Source organism: Maniola hyperantus, chromosome 7, assembly GCF_902806685.2.
Source record: "Maniola hyperantus chromosome 7, iAphHyp1.2, whole genome shotgun sequence".
NCBI lineage: Eukaryota > Metazoa > Arthropoda > Insecta > Lepidoptera > Nymphalidae > Maniola > Maniola hyperantus.
This window is the reverse complement of record NC_048542.1, coordinates 9,135,016-9,162,697: the sequence shown is the minus strand read 5'-3', so window position 1 is coordinate 9,162,697 and position 27,682 is coordinate 9,135,016. Positions and strand designations below refer to the sequence as shown.

The 27,682-nt window shown below is 36.5% G+C and overlaps 1 protein-coding gene across 1 annotated transcript; it reads right to left on the bottom strand.

The window, feature by feature from the left end:
• Window positions 1–26,625, bottom strand: LOC117983579 (nose resistant to fluoxetine protein 6-like). The gene is made up of 13 exons (XM_034970172.2): window positions 26,447–26,625; window positions 21,390–21,541; window positions 20,692–20,862; window positions 18,815–18,971; window positions 17,713–17,815; window positions 16,897–16,984; window positions 12,568–12,734; window positions 9,878–10,063; window positions 7,053–7,232; window positions 6,339–6,489; window positions 4,065–4,245; window positions 1,778–1,920; window positions 1–233 (listed from the first exon to the last, which is right to left on the bottom strand). Exons 1-13 carry the CDS (start codon window positions 26,514–26,516, stop codon window positions 30–32), a joined length of 1,953 nt encoding a protein of 650 aa, XP_034826063.1. The 5' UTR covers window positions 26,517–26,625; the 3' UTR covers window positions 1–29.
• Between the last annotated feature and the right edge of the window lie 1,057 nt (window positions 26,626–27,682).

Genomic DNA, 27,682 nt, shown 5'->3' with positions numbered 1-27,682 from the left:
TAAAACTACGAATATAAACAATAAGTCTTTTAGATATGTGTGGAAACAGTGGACACAGATACGCTTGAAAGTCCTGGTTTAACGCAAGCTGAATTGCCGTTTTCCTGTTCTTTCTTTTGTCTCTTGGGCCCAAACAGAATCTTCTGCACTTGACATGCTGGCGCTTCTACAAAGAGGTATAGAGGCAGAGACCACAGGTACGTTGTGCAGACGATGCCAGCGAACAGCATTATCTGTTAAAAAGTTGATCAATGAGTCAATAGTTGCATTATTAGTAGATTTGAATTGAAATGAAATTCTAAGTTTTATTTTTAAAACATTATTAAAATTAGTTCCCAGTTCTATTAGTTCCCAGTACTATAAGATGAGCATCTGTGCTTAAATTCAAGTCAATATCGAGGAAAGTTTTTAGTTTCTAATCTTTGGGAACACAGAATTGGAATGGAAATCGCTTTGGAGGTTGTTTTTAATTTAAGATTCCGATGCTAACGGGATTAAGTTCTCATTTGAATAGATTCGCATTTACGATTTCCGATGTGGATCGGATTTCGTGAAAACGAAGATTCGATTTTACTTCCCAACTAGATGATGCCCGCTTCTTTGTCCCCGTAAGTCAAAGTCAAAGCTTTTTAATCAAAAAGGGTACCACTGTGTTCGTAATGTGTCTACCAATGTACATACCTACACTTTTTGATTGTAAATTATTTTTAAAGGTACGCGAAAAAGCTACGAGAGTTCCAAACTTTGATTTACCCCAATTACAAGGTATCCTACGTCCATTTCTGTGGCTACAGGTTGAAGTTCGAATAGAAATATGGAATTTGCTTTTTAGGGTTCCGTACCTCAAAAGGAAAAACGGAACCCTTATAGGATCACTTTGGTGTCTGTCTGTCTGTCAGTCTGTCAAGAAACCTACAGGGTACTTCCGGTTCACCTAGAATCATGAAATTTGGCTGGTAGGTAGGTCTTATAGCAGACATTAGGGGAAAAATCTGAAAACCGTGAATTTGTGGTTACATCACACAAAAAAATTAAACTGTGGTCATGAACTAAAAATTAGCATTTTCAATTTACGAAGTAAAATACTTATATCAAGTGGGGTATCATATTTTATTTCTTCGTTTTTATATTACATATTTCATTCTTTTTACAAAAAAACTTTTTTTTGGAACTTAAAAAATGACTTATTTCCAAACAAACATTTTTCTCTTATTAGACTTTTTTAGGGGAAGAATTTTCGAAAATCCTTTTTAAGTATTTTGTAAGTGTAGTAGTAGAGCTCTAAGTATGTTGTAAGTCTGGTAGTAGAGCTGTAAGTATGTTGTAAGTGTAGTAGTATAGCTCCAAGTATATTATAAGTGTGGTAGTATAGCTCTTAGTATTCGGTAAGTGTAGTAGTATAGATTTAAGTATTTTGTAAGTGTAGTAGTACAGCTCTAGGTATTTTGTAAGTCTAGTAGTATAGTTCTAAGTATTTTGTAAGTGTAGTAGTGTAGTTCCAAGTATTTTGTAAGTGTAGTGGTATAGCTCTAAGTATTTTGTAAGTGTAGTAGTATAGCTCTAAGTATTTTGTAAGTGTAGTAGAATAGCTAAGTATTTTGTAAGTGTAGTAGAATAGCTCTAAGTATTTGTAAGTGTTGTAGTATGGCTCTATGTATTTGTAAGTGTAGCAGTATAGTTCTAAGTATTTAGTAAGTGTGGTACCACTAGAGCTATAAGTATTTTGTCCACGGTCGTTACATTTGAAATGCACACTTAGTATCTAAATCATACTTACAGCAGTATAATCTGTAGCGTAAAAAGATCTTCTCATTTGACCACCATAAGTCCTGAGTACAGTCGCGTGTAACAACATAGCGCAGTAGGACATTCTGCCCAGTGGCTGCACGGGTCCCCATTCGACGGAATGTACGTAAACTCCTGAAATTAGGCAACATTTTACGCAATGAACTCTATGTAGTAGGTACTACGCACTATAGACGGGTCATTCCGAACAAAAAAATTTGCGAGCTGCAACTCGTTTTTGCTTAAGGACAACTTGAATACTAATTTTGATAGCTTCATGGAATACGATTTTTGTTTGTAAAACATAGCCCGGGCCTCTATAGGTGCTAATTTAGTTCAATTAAGTATTTTATATATAGAGAAGTATGTATACAGTTTTGCGAATTATTATATCCGCAGAGAGGACAGGAGCCGAGACGTAGCGATTGTCTCCCAGTGTTTTGTTTTTTTCATATACTAATTTCGACTGTTTGCGAAAGTACATTATAGGCGATTACGCATTGCACTTCCGTAATCTAGTTCGAGTTCTATCCGCCGTAAGTCATTATGAATAGAACGCCAGAATATGAATACCTTATTATCGCTACTAATATTATCTAAGCCTCATTATTTCAAAGTTAGTTAGTAAAAATGTTAATAAGTATGGCTGCTAGAGAGGGTACCTATGAGATGATTGCCTAGGGCGCTCTCGACCTTTAATCCGCCTCTGCACTCGAGTTGTTATAGGGATATTATGTACTCATGTGGTGTTTGGACAGTGACTCAACAACACGCAAACTTAGCGAACTTCGATTAAAATTTGCTTGTCATAAAGTTTAAGGAATAAAATAAAAAATATTTCTGTAGTCTATAATATTAATGGAGCCAAATAACTTAGTTACTTAGTATGATTGGGAGTCTTTTGAAAGGCTTGAGTGCTTTACAATTTCCTTTCACGGAGACAGGGTTTGAGCCAATTACTCCCACAACTAAAATTGGTGCGTTGCTATTAAAATATTATCAGGCGGGATGTTTGTTGTATTTATAAATTGGTTTAATTAATATATAAATAAATTAATGTTTTTGTAAAAAATTATATTTGTTTATTGTGTCTGTTACCTATGATTTTGCGCATTGTAAGTTTAATTGAATTTAAATTCTGTATAGTTGTTTTTGGCACTTGCGTAAGGTGTCTGACAAAGTACTTACACAAGCATACTCTTATACATTACATTATACAAAAATCTTTCAATGCTTTGTAGACTAAAGATATCATTAAACTAAAAAAATATCAACTATCTTACTAATGGTATTAAACAGTAAGTAATTGATTTATTTGTTTGTTTTATTTAGGTATTTAGTACCAAGAACTTTAAAACTAAAACATTAACATTGAAAAGACAGGCAGGTCTTAAATAAAAATCCGTGTTCTATTGTGACACGCGTTTTTTGAATTAAGCCCCTTATATTTTGCTTAAATAAATCGTAACATAATATAAAAGGTAAAGGTATTATTATATTATACTAAAGTACAAAGAAAGAAGAAAAAGGATATTAATAAAATACCAATTTTAATGGTTGAATTGGTAAAAAGGTTTCTAATATTATATTGAAATTACATTCTATTATTTCCTTAGGATATTCATGTTGGTCATGATCGCCATTGTTGGATTAGTTATACCCACAGAAATTCTAATAACAAGGCGTTAGGATTTCTGTCTTGCTATATCTAATTTATGACATCTATTATCAATTTCACGCAGAACACTTCGCGCGTCGTCGCGCACTCTCATGAATGTTGTGAGCTGTGTTGTAGCGTGACAGAAGGAGTTCAGAGATTGTTTTATACTAGACCAGCTGGTGCCCGCGACTTCGTCCGCCTAGATTTAGGTAGTTAAAAATCCCGCGGGCACTCTTTGATTTTCCGGAATAAAAGTAGCTTATTCCTCTCTCCAGGTCTTTAACTATATCCATGCAAAAATCACGTCGATCTGTTGCACCCCTCGCGCCTCTCTAATCTCTATCCGCCTTCTCCACTCCTGTTTCCGCTGGCAAGTTATGTAACTACAATCTACATACTGATCTCAAATGCCAATGCAGCATCCTCCCAGCATCAGGGTTGAGAAGTTGGGTCCTCGAGTTTAACTGTAAAGTCTTTACTTGATAGGTGCGTCCAATATTAATTTATAATCGACAGTTTCTAAATCCCATCAGTTTTGATGGTCAGGTTCCCTGCAGCATCAGGAATGAGGAGTTAGAATCCAAATTTTTAAATCCAAAGATTTAAAAAAATCACTTACTGTTGCATTTATAGAAGTATCCAATAAAAAAGACGCAAATCGCCAAGGCGAAGAAGTTCTGGTTCAGAGTGTTGAACACGGCTGATTCAAAGGCCGATGCCTCGCGGTCATGGAGGTCCCATCCCATGAGCACTGTACCAAAGGCAACTGGTATTGAGATCAGGACCATTAACTTTAAGAGCTGTAAATTAAAAAGGTATTAGAAAAATGCGTAGGCGCAGGACGCGTTATGGTAGCAGCATTGTAAAAAAATTCAATCATTTAAGTCATAATATTGATAATAGTTAAGTAATCTAATACAAAATGTGCGCTTCGAGTTTATCTACGTATAGGTAATTTAATTTTGTTACGAAACCTTAATCAAAAAGAGCGATTACGCACTCATCTGAAAATACGGATATAAAAAACTCGGACCGAACTCGGATATTGCTACGCACTATCCAATCTCTGTGGACTTCTTTGAAATATTTACGCCAAGAATAATATTTATCCAAGGTAATCTCACGGTTGACGGAGAGAACTCGGATGACGGGAGCGCGTAAGTTAGTTAGTACGTAAGTTATCATACAAATAGTTCTATGACTACTTTGGAACGTATTATGTCTAGCATCAGTGAAATATTAATTTTGTATTTTAAATAGACAATTCTTCTTAATCCGAGCATGTTCTCGATTGCTTGTTGAATCAGGGTCTACTTATTGTTTTAAACCGTTAAAGGCACCCTAGAGATGTGCTACTTTGGGACAACTTTCATTCAACAAATCGGGAACACATAGAACTAGAAAACTTACGTCGGTTGCAAAACCTCTCTGCTAAAGTTGCTGTGCCCCAATGGGGTTTGAATATTATAATTATAAAAATTATTGTTTAATAACTTATCAATATTGGAATGCATGGATAATAAATTAATGAAATAAATAAATAAAAAACCTTATAATACGGTTAAAAATTAGTATAAAATACATGAAAATATTATTGCTATATTTATTTTAAGCCTTCCGTCGCAATTTTGCTAAAATAATGGCTTTTTTGACGGCACCTTAAAAAATTATGGCGTTCTCATCGTAATAATGGAGCGTCAAGTGAATTTAGATGAAACATTTATTATTATTTTTAAGGGTAGGTAAATATTTTAAGAAGAGAAATATGGGAATACGACCATCCCGCCGCACCGCTGCATGTTGGTCCGACAACATTTTGTGGTGACAGGTTGAGTGGTGGTCCTGGATGTGACCGGCACAATACCGTAATGAGTGGCATTCACATAATCTGGAGATTCATAGTCCAAAATGATAGGCGAAAATCAAGGGCTAACAAAGAACCAGATATATTTCACTTAAATTATGTTAAATACTAGATTCAAGATTGTCAATCTTTAGTGCGCGCCAGGTTGAGATGGCATCGGGATATGAGACGGGGAATGCCCCGCACGTCACCAGCGCTCACCCGCACCGGGTTAGCGCGGGAGCTGTGCGGGTGTGCGGGGCGTTCCCTCTCCGATTGCCATCTCAACCTGTTGCGTACTGTATGTAGTATTGTAATAAATATTGACAATAATACAAATCTGTTTAGTGTTAACTCTACGGTCCACCTGCACTAATAATACCTGCACGATGTTTTTCTTATGTAAATTATATCTGTGAAAATTTGAATTTGATGTATATCTGAGATAATAAAAAGAATACCCGGCTGAGTTTGTTGTGGGCTCTTCTCAGACCTGGGCGCGTTTGGAACCCTCGTAGCTTTAGTTTTAAGTTTGCGTAATAATTATCACCACTATATCTTAGAAATCCAACATCTGACCATCAAAAAGAGTTATTAATTACCTATTTTGAATAAATCATTTGACTTTGACTTTGACTTTGTAATTAGCTTTAATTTTCTTTTTTCTTCTGTTCTTATATAGGTATTTACTTTTTCTAATTAGCTGTAAGTTTTCCTTGTAAAATAAAATAAAATAATTTAGTCCTTAATCTATGCTAATATCCAGCTACTTAAACTGATATATTATACTGACAATGTTCCCTGATTGCACTTTTTAGACCTGTACTAATATTTTTATTTTTTAATAACGAGCGAAGCGAGCGGCATTAATTTTAGAGATACTAATCAATTAAGTTTAGAAATGAACCTATAACCATTATTCATGAGGTTAAGTGAGTAAAAAAGTTGACATTGTTTAAATTAGTAAGTGAGTGATACTTATTAATGTTAAAAATGTATAAGTTTCAGAAGTGTTGTGTAGATTGTGTCAAATTAATTTGGAAAACTCACCAAAGATTCACCTAGATCCCATTTCTTAGTTTGCGCTTTATGATAAAACCAGGCAGTGAGGACACCGAGGTGATAGCCAGCCCAATTTCCTTGCGCGGAAACATAGGCATGGTAGAAGGTATCGTTGTAACCGAAAATGTCCCTTATAGATCTAAAAATAAAATTGAAGTTTAAAAAAAACTTATAAACTATCAAGAGGTACAGCAGACAACAGATAACAACAAAAATCGGAGGAAAGTTACGACTTTCGACTAGACTCAATTTTTGTCATAAATAAGGAAAAGATCAGTATACACGCGTAAACACTTAATAAAGAATAAGCCAGAGCACAAATCAGTTAATAAATACATTACTCTCGTCGTAGTTCACTCTAATCGGGTAAGAAGTGGTTAAAACTTTCACCAATGGATAAAGTTAAGAAGTCTCTTAGAAAGATGCTAGTAATAGTACAAAGACAAAGTTGAGTCCGCTATTTTAATACTACTAAATTATCTAATTATAAATAGGTAAGTGTCTGTTTGTGTGTCTAGTCTGTTACCTTCCCAGGGCAAACCGAGCTTCCGATAAAAAAAACTTCCAATCTTGACAAAATGCGCAAAGAAAGCTTGCATCCAGAAACATAGGATACTTTTTATCCCAAGGAAATAAAGAATCCTACAGAATTGTTACAAAAACCATCGCTTATTATTTTTAAAAAAATACTAAAATACTTACTCTGGGAAAATGCTGACCCTGATCGGGAGTAGGTTCATAAAGTAGCTCTGTAAGAACGGGATGAGCAGACTGATGACCATGACACTTGATAGGATAGGAACTCCTGTCTTCGGCCACTTCCAGATGATGAGGAGGACTATCAACGTGATGAAGAACAGCTGGGTATCAGTTCCTAGGTACCTGGGAATAAATTATAAGATATACGTAACATTCAACAATTAAATTGCTTTACGACCCTTATGTTGAATACCGTTTGCACATGTTAAAACTACTAGGCCTTTCGCTTTATCTACGTCTTGTCCATGTAGGAGTATATATTTCAAGTCTGAGACTTATCCCCCGTTCCCACTTGTCGTTTATCAGACCCGGATTTAAATCGGATGTTCCAGTGGCAGAACATTTTATATGAAGCTATTCACACTTGTCGGAAACCGATTTTGTGTCAAAATGTACTGCCAGTAGAACATCAAGAGACAAAATGACAAACGACAAGTGCGAATGGGGGTTAGTGAAATTTTGATTTACTGGGAGTTGTTGTCAAAAATGGTAAAGCAATTTTATGGTCGACTATACTTTATGAGTTATGATGGGACTAGAGTGATCTAAACTTACTCCGAACACCTATATTCCGTGATATCCCGGAGCTTTAGCCATGAAAAGAGTAATAATTATTCCTTCCAAGTAGACGTAAACGAAGGCTAGTGTGACATCATACTTATTATTATTAGTGTATTAGGTACTATAAAATAACTTTCTAAGTAAGTGGGTAGGTTGTTATATATTAATAAATAGTTTGTAATTAGTTATTATTTATTTGTAAGAATAGTAATATTTCACTATTTCTTTGAAAGGCAAATGCAATCTTTATATTATGGAAAAGACAACAATATTTACATCCAATAATAAAATTATTCTGCATAGGTGTATACAACACCTAAACCTATAAAATATTCACAGAACAAAGCCACTAGCTAGAGCATGCTTTTTGGTAAAATAATAAACAAACGAATTAAAAACACACTTTCGCATAATAACAAAGAGAATTTTGCAATAAGGGGTCTAGCCATAAAATTACAGAACTCAAACCGTTTATGTCAATTAAATGCGAGCTCTTGGCAATTTCCACTTGCATTTACCGTGAAATTAGTAGGTAGGTTACTTTGTCAATGATTTTCTAGGACGCCCTTATTAGAGTCTAAAAAGTTTTTTAGCTAGATATAGGTAGGTACTATTCCTAAATCATTTTCTTTTTTCTTTTGCCCTATTTTCATTTCATTTGGGGTCAGGCTTCCTTGTGCGTGCCACAACAATTGCCCAGGACAGAACTTCCAAGTGTCACTATTTTCTGCCCTGGGTTGTCTGGCGAGATTTTAATGTGGCTGGGGCACAGTTCACGGTAGTAAGAGACCTAACAAAACGTCCAGGCTTCGACGTCACTGGCAGGCGTCAAATGTTAGAACATCTGACGCAGGTAGCCCTAAAGTAGCCCTATTTTTCTTCGATTTTACTTATACTTGACATATCGTCGATTCAGGATTAAACCAAGAGTTCCCTCACTCTAATTCACTCTGGCTGGGGGTCTTCCTCTCCCTCGTGGTTTGGTAATACTTTCTTCGCTTCGAATGATATTCCCGTACCATAGGAGCCTACTTTCCCTAAGTTTTTCTCGTATTGGTGCAACCTTAATAGTTCTTCTTATGTACTCATTACAAATTTTAGTATACAAAACTCACAGAAGTTGACCTATAACATAGTAGAAGCGTGCAAGTCTGTTAGTCGGTAAGAGTCCGACATAACCTCCGTGCCTCCCCGGCGGTGGTATCCATGAGGATTTCCCCTCGGAAAAAAAAGGCAGGTATACTTTGTAGACAAGACACCTTTTTTTTTGTAGTACAAGCAAATTGGAATGGTGGGCGTAACTTCAAGCCTTCCTTTTTCATACTTATATTTTAATTTACAAAGCTTATTCGTCAAACATCTTAATAGAGAACTATTCCTCGTCATCGTCGCCGTCTCAACCTTCAGCCGATACACGTCCACTGCTAGACGAAGGTCTCTTGCAAGGTTGTAAGTTGTAACACAGTTTCTAATTAATACAGTTTCTTACCGTTCCTTAGTTTTTAAAGAACCTAACAAATGTACCTAAGATGTACCTAAGAGAAAAACAAAGACGTTTTTCAAGGATCTCCACAGAACACGGTCTTACGCCGCTTGCAAAATGGACATTAAATGCATACTAGGTAGTCAGAATAAATGCTATCTTTAAGAGGAATCTTATATTATGAGAAAAACATGTGCGCACATGCTTTTCAACAAATAGATCACACAGCATCTACTCAGATAAAAGTATTAGCTGCGAGATTCTTCTGAGACAAATATCATAATGTCGTGTAAACTTTTGCAATATTACAACATATTGTACTGAGCAATGTAGTACACATCATGAGTTTGCTATTAAATAAACCTTGGACTCGAAATTTCTAAGTCTGAGGACATCTGATATAGCGACAGATTTCGGCTAACACAATATGGCTAATTCTGTACACATTTGTGTACTACAGGTCTATGTATTGCTATCTTTTTTATAATACTCCCTGCGAAAAAGGATAGTACTAGATTTAGGTTTTAGGCCTGTCAATATAGTTTAGCTGAGAGATTGTGTATAGTAGGTAGGTACCTACAACATAATAATTCTGTTTCTGATTCAGAAGTCTGATTTTGATGCTCTGTAAAATTACTGTAAATATTTTATAAAGGTATCGCAGTGATAGCCTAGCATAACTCGTAATATTAACCTTAATATAAAACATTTCAAAAACACTCACCAAGCCTGTGGCAAACAAAGATGCTCGAAAGGAAACAGATTGGGCATCAAAATCACCAGCTGCCACCAGTTTTGTCTGCATATGTCGCGCTCACGCTTGACCACTGCGTCCCACATGGGCCCGGAACCCAAATGTGGGACCCAGGTCATCGCCAGCCCCATCACAACGAGAACAGCTGGTATTAACCTGGGAAGTGAAAAAATGTTTTTTTTGTTTAGCCGATGAAATAAATCTTTTTTATTGTTTTATTCAGATACAAGTTAGCCCTTGACTGCAATCTCACGTGGTGGTGATGACGCAGTCTAAGATGGAAGCGGGCTCACCTGGAAGGGGTATGGCAGTTTTTATTAAACCGATATATTATTAGAACGCTAAATCGCTTGGCAGCACGCCTTTGCGGGTAGAATAGTAACTAGCCACGGTCAAAGCCTCCCACCAGATCAGACCAGAGGAAATTTAGAAATTATAAAATTTCAAATCTCCCCTGCCTGGAATCAAACCCGGACCTCCCACTGATAAGATCACAGCGCTCACCACTGCGCCAGGGAGGTCGTCAAGTAGGCATATGGAAAGGAAGATCACTGCACCTTTTGTTTGTCACTTCCCAACTTCTGTTCTGAATAAAGGCTCATTTTCATTAGTCGATAAGAAACTTATCCATGTGACTTATGTAAAAGGAAAACATTATCATTTTATAGAAGTACCTACTAGCTGATGCCCGAGACTTCGTCCGCGTGGAATTAGGTTTTTTAAAAATCTCGTGGAAACTCTTAGATTTTCCGTGCCAAAAAGTAGGTACAGGTCCACTATGTCACTCTCCAAGTCTTTATCTATACCCATGCAACAAATCACGTCAATCCGTTGCACCGTTGCGACGTGATTGAAGGACAAACCAACAAACAAACTCACTTTCGCATTTACAATAAGGGCACTGATTCGGAACTGCGGGAGATTTCTTTTCTTGTCTCTACCACAATAAGTACAATTTTGTACCTACCACGAATCTATCTCCGTTTTAAAAAAAAATACTACACTACTTATCATTCTTTCTTCTCTGTATTTACTTGGGAGGTTCTATGATCCGTGATTTTTTAAACCTAAGCGTTTAAAGTTAACGAAACAAAATCGATTTTTGCAATTATTACATTCGTTGTACGTATCTATTCTGATTTGCTAACGATTTCTATCTAACAAGTTAATAACATTTGAAGAAGTGTAATCTGATAGGTACAGCAACACTGATTGAAACTTGACTCCTTTACTTTCTAAAATAATTAGGTAAGTTTATTTTAGTTTATTATGTGAAAAATAATCCATACTAATAATTATAAATGCAAAACTGTCGGTTTGTCTGTCTGTCTGTCTGTCTACTCCACTCATCTGTGGTCTACTCCTAGCTTTTACGGTCCATTTGTTTAACCGTTTTTGATTTTTAGTACGGAGACAGCTTCCATCCCAGGAAAGGACACAGGCCACGTTTTGTCCTGAAAAACAAGAAGAGTTCCCATGGGATTCTTAAAAAATGAAAATCCACGCGAACGAAGTCGCGGGCATCATCTAGTTTATCTATATATATATATATATAAAAAAATATCATTATCATTGACGCTGGAATTATTATTCTGTCACTATAATTACAGTACCACGTTACCTGTTGGACAGTAATTAATAAATGATACATATTTATTCTGTGCCAAAGGACATAAAAAAATAAGGTCGTAGAATTTCGAGTTTTTAGTCTCGACTCGCTAGTTATCGATACCACATTTTCCGATCCCGTGAGAATTGCCCAAATATTTTCTCTCTTTTCTTAACGCTTACTTACGTCACAAGAGGTACATATAACCTATGTAACATATCAGTGCGATACGCCCAGCCGCTTGGCCCTGCGTTGATAGATCAATCAGACTGTCAGGAAAGGTTTTTATCCACAAGATAAAAATAATACGAGGAAAAGGATGATGCTTTACTGATCGTAACAGTGTCTGTGTGACATCCTTGAACTCAGGTTATGTTACAAACAAGATAAAGTTATTGCTAGTAATTTGCTAGTTGATTCAATAAATTTTCAAAATAGATACAGGTCTATGTAAATACATAAAATTTTGGATCTTGGTAATTTTATTTATCACCTATAGTAATGTTTAGGGTTCCGTGCTTCAAAAAGAAAAAGGAACCCTATATTATACAGGATCACTTTATTGTCTGTCTGTATATCTGTTTGTTTGTAGGTAGGTCTTACAGTACAAGTAAAGGAATAAATCCAAAAACCGTGAATATGTGGTTACATCACAAAAGAAAAATTAAAATGTGTTCACAAAAAAAATTTACTAAATCAGACATGAATGGCGCTGTTGTCATTAACTTGTAATGTTGCACATGACAATGTTAAAATATCTTTTACCATGGTACGGATTACGGAACCCTTCGTGTGCGTGTCCGACTCGCACTTGACCGGTATTTTGAGTGGTATTACGCAGTTTATTTTTTTATTTGCAACACTTACATCTAGCTTTACAGGCTTATTCCTAATACGCTGTACTATTTCCTAATAAATTGTACGTTGCACTGGTTGTATAGTTTAAACATAAGTAGCTGAAATCTAGACTCTAAAGGGCGATGAGACATGGGTTTATAATATCGGCAGAGCCCGTTGTTTGTAATCAATAGAGAAACTGAATTGTCCTTACCTGAACCATCTATTCACGATGGCCATAGGAACAGTTTTGAGACTGAACTGATGAGTTTCAGCGTACACCATCATCTTGTAGGCCATCAGGAATCCTCCCATCACGAAGAAGATTTGGACGATCACTCGAGCATTAAATAGGAGCGACTTGAAGAAGTCTTCATACGACTGTAAAAATACGGTATAAAGTGATTTATACAAAAACTAGCACATTCCAACGGCTACGTCCGCGTGGACTACACGAATTTCAAAACCCTGTTGTGCCCCTTAAGGGGTTGAATTTTCAAAAATCTATTTTTAGCGGACGTCTACGTCATAATAGCTATCTGCAATCTGCATGCCAAAATCCAGCCTGATCCGTCCAGTAGTTTGAGCTGTGCGTTGATAGATCAGCCAGTCAGCTTTTCATTTTATATATGTATTTAGATTATTTGCACGTTTTTAGGGTTCCGTACCTGAAAGGTACCAACGGGACCCCATTATTAAGCTTCCTATGTCCGTTTGTGGGTCAGCGGGCTGTAACTCGTGAAACGTACCCGTACGATACTATGGAGCCCTTCCTGTACGAGTCCGACTCGCACTTGACCGGTTTTTTTGCACTGCTTTAATGTCGGTGTCTATTATCCAAAGATTTAAAAGTTGATACCTACAAACCAAATAATGTGAATCAAAATCTCAAAACTTTAATTTGAACGTTTTAATTCTTAAACAAGTTTTGAAGATTTAATATGACTTAGCACAATGATTTACAATAATTTAAAAAAATATAAAATTGAAACATATTATGTATCACTGAAACATTTTTATTTACATTTTTATTAACTCAGTAGGTAGTTACAAAATGCACTACACGCAATGTGCATTTGCAACATTTTCCGTATGACCTGATATAGCTTGTAGTACCTAACGTGATTACACGCCAGGATATTATGTTACTTGGAACTGCAAGCTATGACCCAATCGTAGCATTTCAAACCATCAAAAGGAAGTTTAATTTTATGTTTGTCCTGTATTTTATTAAAAAAAAATTATACTTAATAATCTCAACTGTCTATTACATTTGACACTGAGGACAAACCTCTGTGGTTTTTTCAGTGTTTTTAGTTTAAGCTTTTGATTTGTATGTATTTTGATTGGATAATAAATATATAATAATAATTTGTACGCCGACATGGCTAATGGGCTCGACCGTGGGCTCGACTATGTTTATTAGATTTAACACCTTATGTACCTACACACATTATGCAAATCAGAATTGTATTGTATTGAAATACTTAGGTACAATAGCCAGCAAAAAATATTGTCCATCGACCTTTAGAATGAAATTTCGGCTTTGTAGAGCGTTGTCTCTGTTACTCATACCTATGTGCAGTTTTATCGGTCTCAACGACAGAAACTACGCTCTGCGAAACCGCTATCTCTTTCTAAAGGTCGATGTACAATATTTTCTGCCCCGTACTTTCGAATTTTCAAGTATGTTAATGACGAATCGAAAGCTTCCTTAGCTAAAGTCAAGCTCATTGAGTAGGTAGGTACTTACAAGTTTTCGGTCCATCCTAGGATTGCCTTGTAACCAAACGTTAACTTAATTGTATATTTACGTGTTAGAAAGTAATTCTACAGAGAATTTAACCTCTCTGTGGTAAGTATGGTACATATAAAATTCTGTGCATACAATAGGTAAGTATGTTTTATTGTGATAACATAAGCATATACCTACTAGATGTAGTTCAAAAACTTACTCTAAGTAAAAATAGAGACCGTTCACATTTTCACAGTTAATTAATAAGTATATTGGAATCTACATATAATGATATACGAAATCTATATAATATTATGATATATTATGAAAAAGGAAACGAAGAATACCTGTAGAAGAAGGATTAGCTGTATAGGTATAGCTTGGAAGGTTTGCAATTTTTTTGAAGATGAACTAAGTAGGTACAGAGTTTTCATTAATATTTTATGAAGTAGAAAACCGCTGAAAATCTAATAAAGAACTTTAGTAGGTAGATACGCACTCATCAAATATTCGGAAGTCGCATAAATAGAACAAAAGCTGTCAAGTGGCGCATAAAACCTAGATTTATAGAAACGTGTACACATATGCGACATAACGATCTGTAAAAAATGTCTCAGTGTCTACCAATCAATGTACTAGATAATATATTTATTTTTGTATGATATGAATCACACTGACTGATTTGGAAACTGGAATTTAAGAAACAAAGACGTCATATTGAAGATGCCAAATTTTAATTAAAGAACTACGTATTTAATCTCAGAGAAAACTATTAGCCAAAATCTAATCTGTGGGCAATATCAAAAGATTTATTTCAAAGTAGTTACACTGAACAATATAAAAATGTGTAACATTTATATAAAGTTGAATTATAATATTAAGTATACCTTTACCTATACTATATTAGAGAAAGTTTGAGACACACTATGATGGATGCGTACACATATTAATATATGCATTTTATTAAGCTGTATCACTTATGTTCTGTGAAACGCTTATATACGCCTATTCCCTAGTTGGGAATAATTTTTACTGTTAACAAATATTATAAATTATTAATAATACCTACTAGCTGATGCCCGCGACTTCGTCCGCCTGGAATTAGGTCTTTAAAAATCCCGTGGGAACTTTTTGATTTTCCGGGATAAAAAATAGCCTATGTCACTCTCCGAATCTTTATCTATATACCCATACAAAAAATCACGTTAATCCGTTGCACCGTTGCGACGTGATTGAAGGACAAACTAGCAAACCAACAAACCAATAAACCAACAAGCAAACACACTTTCGCATTATAATAAGGGTACTGATTATTCTGCCCCATAGATAAAAATATTATCTGGAGTGTAAACACACTCTGTGAATATGAATACCTCAGCGTTTCGTCAGACAGCCCCAAGCGCTGACAGACGCCGTTTTTTATTGGATCTTAAAGGACCCTCGTAGGTTACTCGGTGAATACATCAATTGAATAAATAATAGCGAAAAATATAACTTGTTTATAAACAAGGCATCAGGGATTTCCAGAAAAGCTTTTTGTAATGTAGCCCATTCGTATACCTACCTATACCTACTATATTCCCTTATAACTACAAAACTGTTTATTAGATTTTGGTAAATAAGATATTATATAGGTATAGATAGTTGGTTTGATCATAGCTTTCTTTCTACATTTCCTAGGCTAAAAACCGTCATGAAAATTAAATAATATAGGTACTTAACTGACAAAAATAAGTAGGTAAGTAAGTACCAACTCAAAGAAAGATAAAATAAATGTCCCACCGCCACCGACGAGGAAGCGACTAGCTATCCGACTATTTTCTGGCTGAAGAAAGGTACAATCGCTTTTTGATTCCGTATCAATAAAATAAAAAAACAAATTAATAGTTAATCGCTGACTGTGCACACTGTCGGCGATAACTTTCTCGCACTACTAGATTGTCGTAACGACTAGAGCTAGCAAAGAAAATAACTCGCTCAGCAACGCTCTCTTGCGGCGACCGGTGCGATTAATCGCCCCGCGCCCGTCAAACTCGCAAACTCGCTCATAGCCCAGCGACAAAGCTATCCCAACTAAACACTCCCTACTGGTTGCTTGCCAACTCGTTACTAGTTATTAGCTCAACTCGTTTCTCGCTAATCGTCGGCAGTCAGACAAGTGCCAAAGAAAATGTAACGAATTTATTATACGGGAACGATTCATAAATAGAATAAATAGTAGATTGCGAAATTCTCATAAAACTAGCGACCTGCCCCGGCTTCGCACGGAACATTTTAAACAATTTTCGCCATATTCAAAACAATATTAAACTATACGTATAAACCTTTCTCTTGAATCACTCTGTCTATTGACGAAAACCGCATTAAAATCCGTTGCGTAGTTACAGACAGCGGGAAGTGATTTTATTTCACACTAGGTATGTAGAGATTAAAAATCTGCTCCATTCTAACGGTATTTTAATCAAGTACCTGTTGAGTTTTATTAAATTCTGACATAATCACAAGAAAGAAGAATTCAACAATATTCCATCTATTTCCATTCCAATCTAGGTACGTTTCATACAACTGTAATCAATATCTGGAGGTTATTCCGGGCACCTTTTTATCCATTCGGTACCCCGTCCACGTTTCACAATCATACTGAAATATTATTCGCACGCACGAGATAGAGTCTTGGATATTTACAAATTACAGTTCAAACAAAAGTTGAAGTGTAAATTAGAATCATTAATTATACCTACAATTCTGTCTGATTGTATTATTATACTCACATTGTATTTACATCTAAAATTGTATTGAACTGCTTACTTTTTCTATAAATTCAGGATTTTCAGTGTACCCGTAGCCAATGAAAATCATCGAATGAAGTCCAAGTATCATCACCATAGTGTAAAACCTGTGAAACAACGGTATCATGAATTTAGTCTGACCTATTACTTCAAAAGGACCTATTCAATGACACCCTATTTACTATACTACTCCATCAACTTTAATTTTTTATATTTGTGCAAATGTGACGTCTAGTGGGTGCCATATTGTTATATATTTTGTAATTTTAATATGTTTAGCAGCACTCGGAAGATTGAGACAAATCTATGAGAATCATTAAAATCGGTCCACGCGTAAGTATAGACTGATAAACACTCCTTCGCGTTGCTCAATCGTATAAAAATTCTACAATAAGATGAACCTATATTGGTTAGTAAAATTATATCACAACTTAATCTTCATAAATGGTTTTAATGTCCTAATGCAACAGCGCATATCAGTTGAGAGTGCTGGTTAAGCAACGTTGACCAAAATCGGTAACTGTATACTTAAAATGTGCTTTTGCAGCTCCGAATATGGCCTCGGAGGGTTCCGGTTATTACCTCTTATTTACATCAGATAAAATAAGTAATTCTTAGTCAATTCATTTGCGGAAGGATATAATTAGCCCATAGCTCATAAGCCAAAAAAATCCCAATCATTATAATATTAATGAAGGGGGGAATTAACACCCCTCAGCAAAAAGGATTGTGATCCAGGAAGAGAAAAAATATTGAATTAAGATTGTAACACACATATTTAATTTCCTTATTGCCTCATACACTCGCTAACAAAAAACTTATATTAGGTTCTTACCTCATAGCTTGAAAGCATTTAAAGATCCCGCCTTCGGCGCTGCCTCCATGTTTTAAAGCTTTCCAGTTCTTTTGAACACAGAAAGCCAACATGAATCGATTACCTAAAACAATAGCATTTTTATGGCTATAACCACATTTTACTCAGATCTAGTTGCGCTCTAGATCTGAATTTTGTTTTAGGGAGTTTTACGGCTTCAAAAAATAAAATTCGTATCTAGTGCTCAACCCCTTATACAAGTAAGTAAGTTCTAGGAACGGCTACTACGGATCAAGAATTATTGGATTTGGATCGGATGCAGTGCGTAAAGAGCCTAAATGAAATCGGCAAGTGGATATGATAATATGGCGGTGCAATACGATGATGACGATGAGACAATGTCGTGGACGCACGAATTGATAAGTTGACCGCTAAACCGGTTGCTGAACTTGATTTCTAACTGTATACAAGTTCAGTCGGATTACAGCGTTGGAACACTCCTCACTAGGTGGACGGGTAATTTCAAGTACAAGACTACCGAGACCTTTGTCCAGCAGTAGACGTCTATTGCCTGAGACAACGACAACAAATGCTTTGGGAAAAGGTAAAGTATATGGATTACCAGTGAGTAATCTATTTCGACGGTGAAGAAAAACATCGTGAGGAAACATGCATGAGAGTGCCACATAATATTCTCAAAGGTGTGTGAAGTCCGCCAATCCTCACTTGAGAGGAGACCCACCAATACTGACAGGAGACTCGTGCTCTGAAGTGAGGCGGCTATTGCTTGATCATGATGATGATGAATAGTCTAGTCACTTGTCTTTGGGTGACCGAGTCACCGAAGTATGTTTATGCATGTAGGATGTAATCTAGTTCAGATAACTTCGTACATTCTAACTCAACTGAATGAACTTAGTGTAGAATAATGTAACTTTTTGGTATGAACTGGTACCTATAAAATTTAGTAAAAAATATTATAGTGTAAAAAATATTATAATAGTATAACTGGTGTTCGGAACCGATGAGAAGAAAACTGCCATGTCCCCTTCCAAATTCGCCCACTTCCATCTTAGAGGATGGCTTTAAAGAGTTAACTTGTAATGGAATAAAAAATCGATACCTTCTCCTCTGTCTGGTGGCCATAGGAAGTAATACGCGGAACTTCCAAGGTTGACGAAGAGCAACAGCAAGAGCAATGCTCCTATGACATAGTCCAACGCATCGACTGGGATATGGTCGTTCTGTGTCTTGCAATATCTCACGGATAAAGAATCTACCTGGTAACAAAAATTTAAAAACAATAACATTGAAAACATAGGAACTCGAAAATTTGTCAGCTCTTTGATTTTAGATTTTCATGTTTATTTCATTTTGTGCGTCAAAACTCAGTTGAATTTTAAGTCTACTTAAAAAATACTATTAACAGTTTCATCACTTTTTACAATTGGACGAGATTAAAATCATGCAGTCTCGTCTGATTCTAAAGTATTTAAAACATGAAATCTTTTTTAAATATGTAGATAAAAAAGATAGTTTTCTTGTTAAACGCTTAAAACCTGACTTAGAATTTTTTACAGCAATATATAGACTAAGTTTGTCAAAGTAATGCCCACGGGAAGTCGAGAAATTAGAAAACGCCGCGGGCATCTCTAGTTAGTGAAGAGCATTATGGAAGGGTGAAGTGAAGTATTTTATATCCTTTTACTACGTTAACTTCGAAATAGGTACCTACCTGAGTAAAATTCCATTTAAAGTTGTCCCAAAAGTTACTTTAGAGAAATGTTTTGGAAAACTTAGCCAGATCGGCTGAGACGCTCGAGCATTATTTTTTAACTAGCTCATGCTCGCGACTTCGTCCGCGTGGACTACACAAATTTCAAACCCTTAGGGGTTGAATTTTCAAAAATTCTTTCTTAGCGGATGCCTGCCAAATTTCAGGTCGATCCGTCCAGTAGTTTGAGCTGTTCGTTGATAGATCAGTCAATCAGCCAGTCAGTCAACTTTTCCTTTTATATATTTAGAAGATTGTTATGAGCTTGACTCCGATCTCAGGTGATGGTAAGTAACGGAGGATGTAGTCTACGATGAAATCGTATTAACCTGGCACCTTGTACCGGTTTCTAAGCGGCATCATACCGGAACGATAGTATTTCGTCGTGAAGGCGTGCGTAACGCATGCTGAACGTTGTACCATAGATACTTTATAGCCCAGGCAATTTAGCTCAAAAAATAGGGCTAAGGTTACATCCATTCGCATAGGCACGAATGTTTAGAACACTATTATAAATGAAATGTGAAAAGTCCACATCAATCCGACATTTGCAAAAAAACTATTCAAGATTCACAAATACTTACATATCGGTTTTTTTTGCTTTTTTCAGCCAAACGGTAAATTTTATCATTTGCAGATCATGCAAATATCTATAAAAATTGTATTTATACTTTTTCTCCTATGAAGAAAACGACTTGTTCAACTATTTGAATCTAATATCTCAGAAACGGTGAATCTTAGGAGAAAAAGTGTAAAACAATTTTGATACGTGGTAATAATTGCATTATCTACAATTTGGTTTAACATATTATAACCTAATGTTAACGGCTTCGGTATACGGAAAAACTCAAGCTTCGAATTTATGATTATACCTGAATTTGTGTAACCTGTAAATATTTTTTCTTAAATAAATATATTTTTTATTATAATTATATTTTTATGATAAAACTTACCGTTTGGCTGAAAAATGCAAAAAACCCATATTTGCGAACTTTGACCTTGATTTTCTTTCTTGCCAATATCGGATCGATAGGGACATTTCACATTTCATTTATAATGGTGTTCCGAACATTCTTACAAATTTCCATTCTATGCGAATTGTAGTAACCTTGAATGTTTAATTTGACTGGGCTATTATCTGGTGTAGCCTTCGATAAAGTATGCCACGTTTGGTTTGACGGACAATAGTAAATTAAGCAACTTTGTTCCTGGAGTAAAATTCATACCTGTAAGCCATATCCCTGATGGATAGTCCTATTGAAGCACTCTTTCAGAGTGTTAACGGTGGCGTCGCTAACATTGCCATGGGTGTGATTCAGACCACAATGCTCTGATCCACATACTCCTCTGTGTAATTTTGTGTGCTTGTAGTTCTTGTACGAGAATGAAGAGAAGTTCTGCAAATTAATCAGTCAAAGAAATATCTGTCTGTGATTTTTGAATCTTCTATTTACTTTACCCATAAAATAGCAATAAGCTAAACCAGCTAATATTTCACAGCCTGGTAGAGAAGATTAAGCAACTAGAATTTTTACTTTTTTAGGGATAACAAAGAATATTATTAGTACGTACGTTCTAAAAAGATATCAGCAAGGTAAGCTGTGATAGCCTAGTGGTTAGGACATTAGTCTCCTAATCGGAACTCGGAAGTTCGATCCCGAGCACGCGCCTTTAACTTTTCGGAATAACGTACCTTTTTAGAAAACATCGTGAAAAAACCTGCATAGGTTCCTGAGAGTTCTCCATAATGTTCTCGGTAGTGTATCAAGTCTGCCAATCCGCAATTGGCCAGCGTGGCCAAAACCCTTCTCACTCTGAGGAGACCCGTGCTCTGTAGTGAGCTGGCGATGGGTTGATCATGATGATGATGATGATGATGATGATGATGATGATGATGAACAAGATATCGCTTACAACGACTTACTTTGATAAATTGATACAAAGGTGTTTCATCCTCTAGTAGTTCGAAATCAACGATGCAGTAGACGGAGTTTGGTTTCTTTAAACACAAGTCGAAGTCATCCAGCTCGGACAAAGCTGGCATGGAGTAGTAGTCAAATGGTTCCAAAACTGCATCTATTGACAAACCAATTAATAACGTTAGAAACGAGTTACAGAGCAAACTAGGTTTACCAACAGCTTTCGACTGATTCGAAAATAGGCTGTAAAAATATTTTAGAGTAGGTACATTTCGAAAAAAAAATTATTTTGTGTCAAAAGACGACTTTAGTAGGCTTTTTTTCTGTAAAATCAAACTTTTTTAAATTTATAGGCCAGACTTGCTGGCATGATACAGCCTAAAATGCGCGCTTGCCTAGAAGATGCCTATTCACTCTTGACTGAAAACTCTTTCTGTGGGAATTTGGTTTCCAAAGGTTGCTACAAATTGTTTCTTTTTCTTTGAAGCCTTCTTTTTCTTTATTTGGAAAAGATCTCTCTCTCTTCTTGAGGGAATTATTTATTTTTAAAAAAACCATCCATTAAAGCCCATCAAATTGAAATGTAGTACTTTTCGAGGACTATAATATTACTTCAACGTACGCAGAGCCAAAGTTTAGTCCGCAGAACCGCAATCTCGTACAATATTGTTGGCAACCCTAACAGCAACCCGTGTCGTAGTATTATTATAGTAGTGTAGTATTATTATAGTATTGTAGTATTGTAGTAGTGTAGTATTATTATAGTACGGTTGACAACCCTAAAGCGCAATACACTACACATTGAGCCCGCCGTGCCGGCGACACAACCCGGCGGCCTGTATGAAAAGAATCATGTCGGCAACATGCGCCCGCGCGTGTTGCAGACATGTTGGCGGCTTGGCTACGCCTGCGCTCAGTTGCCCGGCATCGAGACGCGGCAATCACTGATTGCCAAATAAAATTCTCATCTCAAGCCGCCGACATGCCGCCGACCAAATTTTCCGACTTGTAATAAGTGAAGCCGCCAACTAGACCGCCGACATATGTCGGCAACTTTTTGTCGGCGGTCTAGTTGGCGGCCCGGCGGGCTCAATGTGTATTGCGCTTTACAGCAACCTGTGCCGGGTCTAAACATTGCTAGCTTCAAGTCGACCACGCCATTGCATATACCTACTATAATATGTACCTACATCGAAATTCGAATTATGAGAAAGGGACCATCAGACTGTGAAAAAGGAAAATAAATATAGAGTGCACCTGTGATTGCACATTCACTTACTTGTGTTTTATTCTAAGTGTAATTGCAATGCTTGAAATTATCTGATCTTAGCCGGTATAGTGCAATGTGTCGCAACGCAACCAACCAGTCTTGCGAGCGGAAAGATTTATGTTAACTGGTAACTGCAAGTCCGGTTAACTGGCTATTTGTACTAATAAAGGCCAATGTGAGATGTTTTATGACTCGTTTTCATAATCATGTAAACGAATAATAAGTTAACAAATGAATTATTAAAAGTAAGGCAATGCCATTGTATGAAGTAACTCATTTTAGATCATACCTACCACGCATTGTGCCCATGGCTCGTTCGAGCACGAATAATTTTATATTGACTGACTACTATTATAGCTTATTCGCTCAACTTTGCTCGGGTGAAATTGGGACTATGCCTATGTCAAAAATAAATTATTTCTTAGGAACTGTTAAATAAAGGGTCTTCCAAATTTTAAAATATCCGCGTCCGTTGTTAGTTTTAAGTTTACCATTTTAAATTATAATTTTACCTAAAAAAGTACATTAAAAGTAGAAGTCAAATATCTATGACGTTACATCTGTGTATTTCATACAAGCTCCCTAAAACAAGCGTTTTGACGTTTGTTAAAAATTCGCTGATTTGACTAGTAGTTATGAGCATACCTACCTGTCAAAAATGTTACTTAATATGATAAAAAACATACATTCCACATACTGTTAAGTAGTATTGTAAATATCTCTCCTCAATAGCAGAGAGCCTAAATAGCTCAACGGTTAATGGAGCGGACTGAAATCCGAAAGGTCGGCGGTTCAAATCCCACCCGTTGCACTATTGTCGTACCTACTCCTAGCACGAGCTTTGCGCTTAGTTGGAACGAAAAAGGGGAATATTAGTCATGATAAACATGGCTAATATTCTTTATAAAAAGATAAAAAAACGTTGATAAATTCGAAAGTCGAACCACAGTAGTTAATTAATGATCATTAATCTACTCCGTCAACTCCATTGCTCTGCCATAATCTGTGACAGTTGTAACTTTTGAGGGAAACTTTTCAGCGCTTTCAATTGTCATGTTTATGTAAATAAAACATGCGAGAAGCAGCTAATTAAAGCAAAGCACTTAGTTATATTTTGTATTTAATCAATTTAAAGCAATCAATTATTATTCATACATAATCTACTTGATCAGACAGGTAGGACTAAGAATTAATAGTCATACGTACAAAAACATTACCATCTTTCTAATGCAATCGGATTATTTAGTAAGAGATAGATACTAACTTTGCTATAAATCCTTTCCCAGTTAAAATAATTGCGTAACAGTTTCGCTAACAGGTAAGTAGTTAAGAATGTCACTATTGCTAATCTTTTGCAACAGACACATTTCCTGGCGCATATTGACTTCTGATCGTCTAGTCTCTCTAGCAGCCATAGAGCGTCTAAAGAAAAAGCTCAAACTTAGCTCTATGAAAAGCAATGAGTAGATTGGATGCCTGAGCCTCAACAAAGCATCTCGAGCAGGCTAGCTGTGGCAGCCAGGCCGCAGCAGCCAATCCCAATCCGAGCTTTAAGCTTAGGTTGGATTCGGATTGGCTGCCCAGCCAGGCTGCCTAGTGCGTCGCCTACCTAAGCTGCTATAAATCATACTGCTGAAAAGAAGGGACCGACCAATGGGCGTCCAGCCTAAGGCAAGCCTCACATTGATGGCTACTATCGCGTAAGGAACCATAGATGCTTTACCTTTGGGATTAGATCTTGCGAGTAAAAAGTTGCTTAACTTCCGTTATAAATGCTTTAATACTAACCATATCCATACTAATCCATACTTCCATACTAATATTGGAGATGCGAAAGTGTGCCTGTCTGTCTGTCCGTCCGTCTGTCTGTCCGTCTGCTAGCTTTTCACGGCTCAACGGATTTTGACAAAATTTGGTACAGAGATAGCTTGCATCCCGGGGAAGGATATAGGCTCACCAATGTCAAAAATTCAGTACCACCGATTTCAATTTCGCAATTAGGGCGTTTGTGCACTCATCCGTATGAGGTTCGTATCCGTGATTCTTCGGAGTGGCCGTCAAACGAATACGTACTCATTTGTTTCGTATTTTTACGATATCCTTGATTTCACGGATGAGTGCACAAACGCCCTTAGACTGTAGATACGAGTATATGGGAGAACTTGAGTTTTAAAAACTAGGCAACTAAGATCCTTTTTACTCGAATTCTATCAACGTTGGTGAGATGTAAAATCTTATACCTACCTACTTACCAACCCTATAACGCTGTGGTCATGCTTTGCTTACGAAAGCCTTTATGTTAAGTGTAAAAATGCAATCTCATTATAATTTACAAAAACTTATCTATGAAGCTAACACAAATAGATAAGTTGTTTGTTTTAATTATACGAGAGTTCATTGTGCTCACGGTAGGAACGAAGCTAGCCCTGAATAAACTTTCAAACTGAAGCACTGATCTCTACTAATACAATTACGCTGGACCTGCGATTGCCGACCTGTTTTTGAAGCAACTCCGCCATTTTGGAGCTGATAACAGCAGTGATCGTCATATTGTGAGCGTACTCGACACTAAATGGTAGTGATGAGACATTTGTCAACATTATGTCAACACAAAAGCCCATTTCTAATTCCCGGTAGGTACCTACGCTCGATGGGGCGGGCGCTTCGAATCGGCACAAAACATAACTGTCATTTTGTATGACATAGGTACGTCTTCCAGCGTACTTGTTTTACACAAGTAAAGTCCATTTCAGTGAACTGAAGGCTATATAGAAATAACAATTGGTTTATGTCGGTCATACTAAATACCTACACCTATTGTGCTAGAAATCTATGTAAAATAAGATAAAATTTGAAACTAAAATAGGACCAGTTCAATTCTACTTTCAAAAGTGCAACCACGCAAAAAGACTATGTTTTCGGAATTCTACAATGAAATCTTTTATCCGGACCAAATTCGACAAATTTTTTGTCATCTACAGTTTTGTTAGTAAAATAAAATAAGATATTACAAGCTGTTTGCAAACTAAAACCCAACTACTTACAATTTATGAAATTGCCACCAGGAAAACTGTAAGTAATATTTTTTTTTACTTTCGAAATCTCTACACTGCATCTTTTCATCTGTGTTCTAATTTTCTAAAGTTTTGTTTATTAGATAAGGTTTAAAAACTAACCATGAACTAACCCGATTAGCACGACTTTTAAAATTGCCACTACGGATTTTTTTTTGGGATTTTACACGAGACTCTTTTATTTGATTCCAAGATTCCAAACTAGATTCCTCCTATTTTTAAATTCTACAAGATTAATGAAAACTGAAACCCGATTAAAGGTACTCCTCTTAATAAGTTCTGAATTAAAGTTAAATTGTTTATCTGCTGCTTGGTCTATTGTACTCTCTTTACATAATTAATTATGAACTCAAAATTTTCTCCTTTTTCGTTTGATCACTCTGAGCGATAGCAAAAAAAATCAGATACCCCACACTTTTTTAATTTTACTTCCGTCATATTGCTTTTATTCGTTTTAAATGTAGCCTATGTCACCTGGATAGCAATAACGAGTCGATTGATACCTTATTCATCAAAATCGGCTCATTAGTTTAGGCGCTACGGTTGAACATACGTAAATATACAAACATACATACTACATAGACTAAAACCATACCTAACCCTTGTTTTTGGCTTTGCCCTAGTCGGGTGAAATTTTGAGGGAACCGATGAACGTGTAGGTACGTAAAACTCGTAGCACATAATTCGAAAATTTAAATAAACCGGGCCAAGTTCTTACCAGGACTCGTTCCATTTTCCGCCAAAACAATGTTCACAGCACAAATCAAAATCACCACAAGCCACCGCATTTTGTTAGTATCTGGCGACTGGACGCACTTTACTGCTTAGCATTCGACTGATGCAATATCCCTCGGTAGGACTTAGGAGGGGTCTGTTCTACCTAGGCGGTAAGCCTCATGAACTTGTAGATGTTACCCAACTATCGCAATGATAGAGAAGGGCGATTTTCCCGCACTAGCGTGTATTTACCCGACTGCATGACACAAAGGAGAGATAACATTATGTCTATTGTAATTTGTAACGCTTTAGACATGAAACGCGTTGGCCGATTTTAGTAATAATTAGATTCATCTTAATCTTGCAAGTGTGACTAGATGTGGCTTGAAAAGTAAATATATCAGTCACTACCTGGAGGTTGAACGCCATTTAGAATGTACTAGGCTTTAATGTTGAATACGGTTCAATTTAGATGAAAGAGTACCTATAATACGCAACAAGTCGAGATGGAAATCGGGGAGGAAACGGCCCGCACAGCCCCCGCGCTAACGCGGTGCGGGTGACGTGCGGGTGTGCGGTGCGTCCTCCCGATTGCCATCTCATCTGTCAAGCCGGGTTTTTCAAACTTTAACTTGTTTTTTTTAAAGTTTTGCCATTTGTAGGGCAATTCTGTGTCCCATGGAAATATACTCGTATGTTTGAAAGGTATACACATATACCTACCTATTTACCTTACTCGGTAGTTATGAAACGTTCCGCGTGAAAAAATATCAGTGCGTTAGATAAAACACTGGCCAAGTGCGTGTCACGCATAATAAAAAGTGTCTTACCGTAAATCAAATGAAAGAATAATCAGAAACAAAGTTATTGTTCGTTTTGAGGTAGCTACTTGGCCTATATCATGATATCTTAAGTAGTTAAGACGTCCGCCTCCTATACGGGCGGCACAAACATCGTGAGGAATGCATGCCTGAGAATTCTCCATAATTATTTTTAAAGGTAAGTAGATATTATGTGAAGTCTGCCAACCGCACTTGGCCAGCGGCGTGGTAGATTATGGCTAAACACGTCCCATTCTGAGAGGAGACCCGTGCTCTGTAGTGAGCCGGTCATGGGTTGATCATCATGATGATGACTCGCCCTGTTGAAACTTTGTTGTCCTTGAACATTCATCTATGGTCTATAATACTACCTTTATACATACTATCTTAGTGAGAAATGCAGAAACGTCTTTTAT

Coding starts and splice junctions, on each gene's coding strand:
- LOC117983579 (XM_034970172.2), bottom strand. CDS start 26,516: ATGCGGTGGCTTGTGGTGATTTTGATTTGTGCTGTGAACATTGTTTTG. Junction 4,246..6,338: donor GGGATCTAGGTGAATCTTTG/GTGAGTTTTCCA, acceptor TTTAATTTACAG/CTCTTAAAGTTAATGGTCCT. Junction 1,921..4,064: donor ATACTTCTATAAATGCAACA/GTAAGTGATTTT, acceptor GCCTAATTTCAG/GAGTTTACGTACATTCCGTC.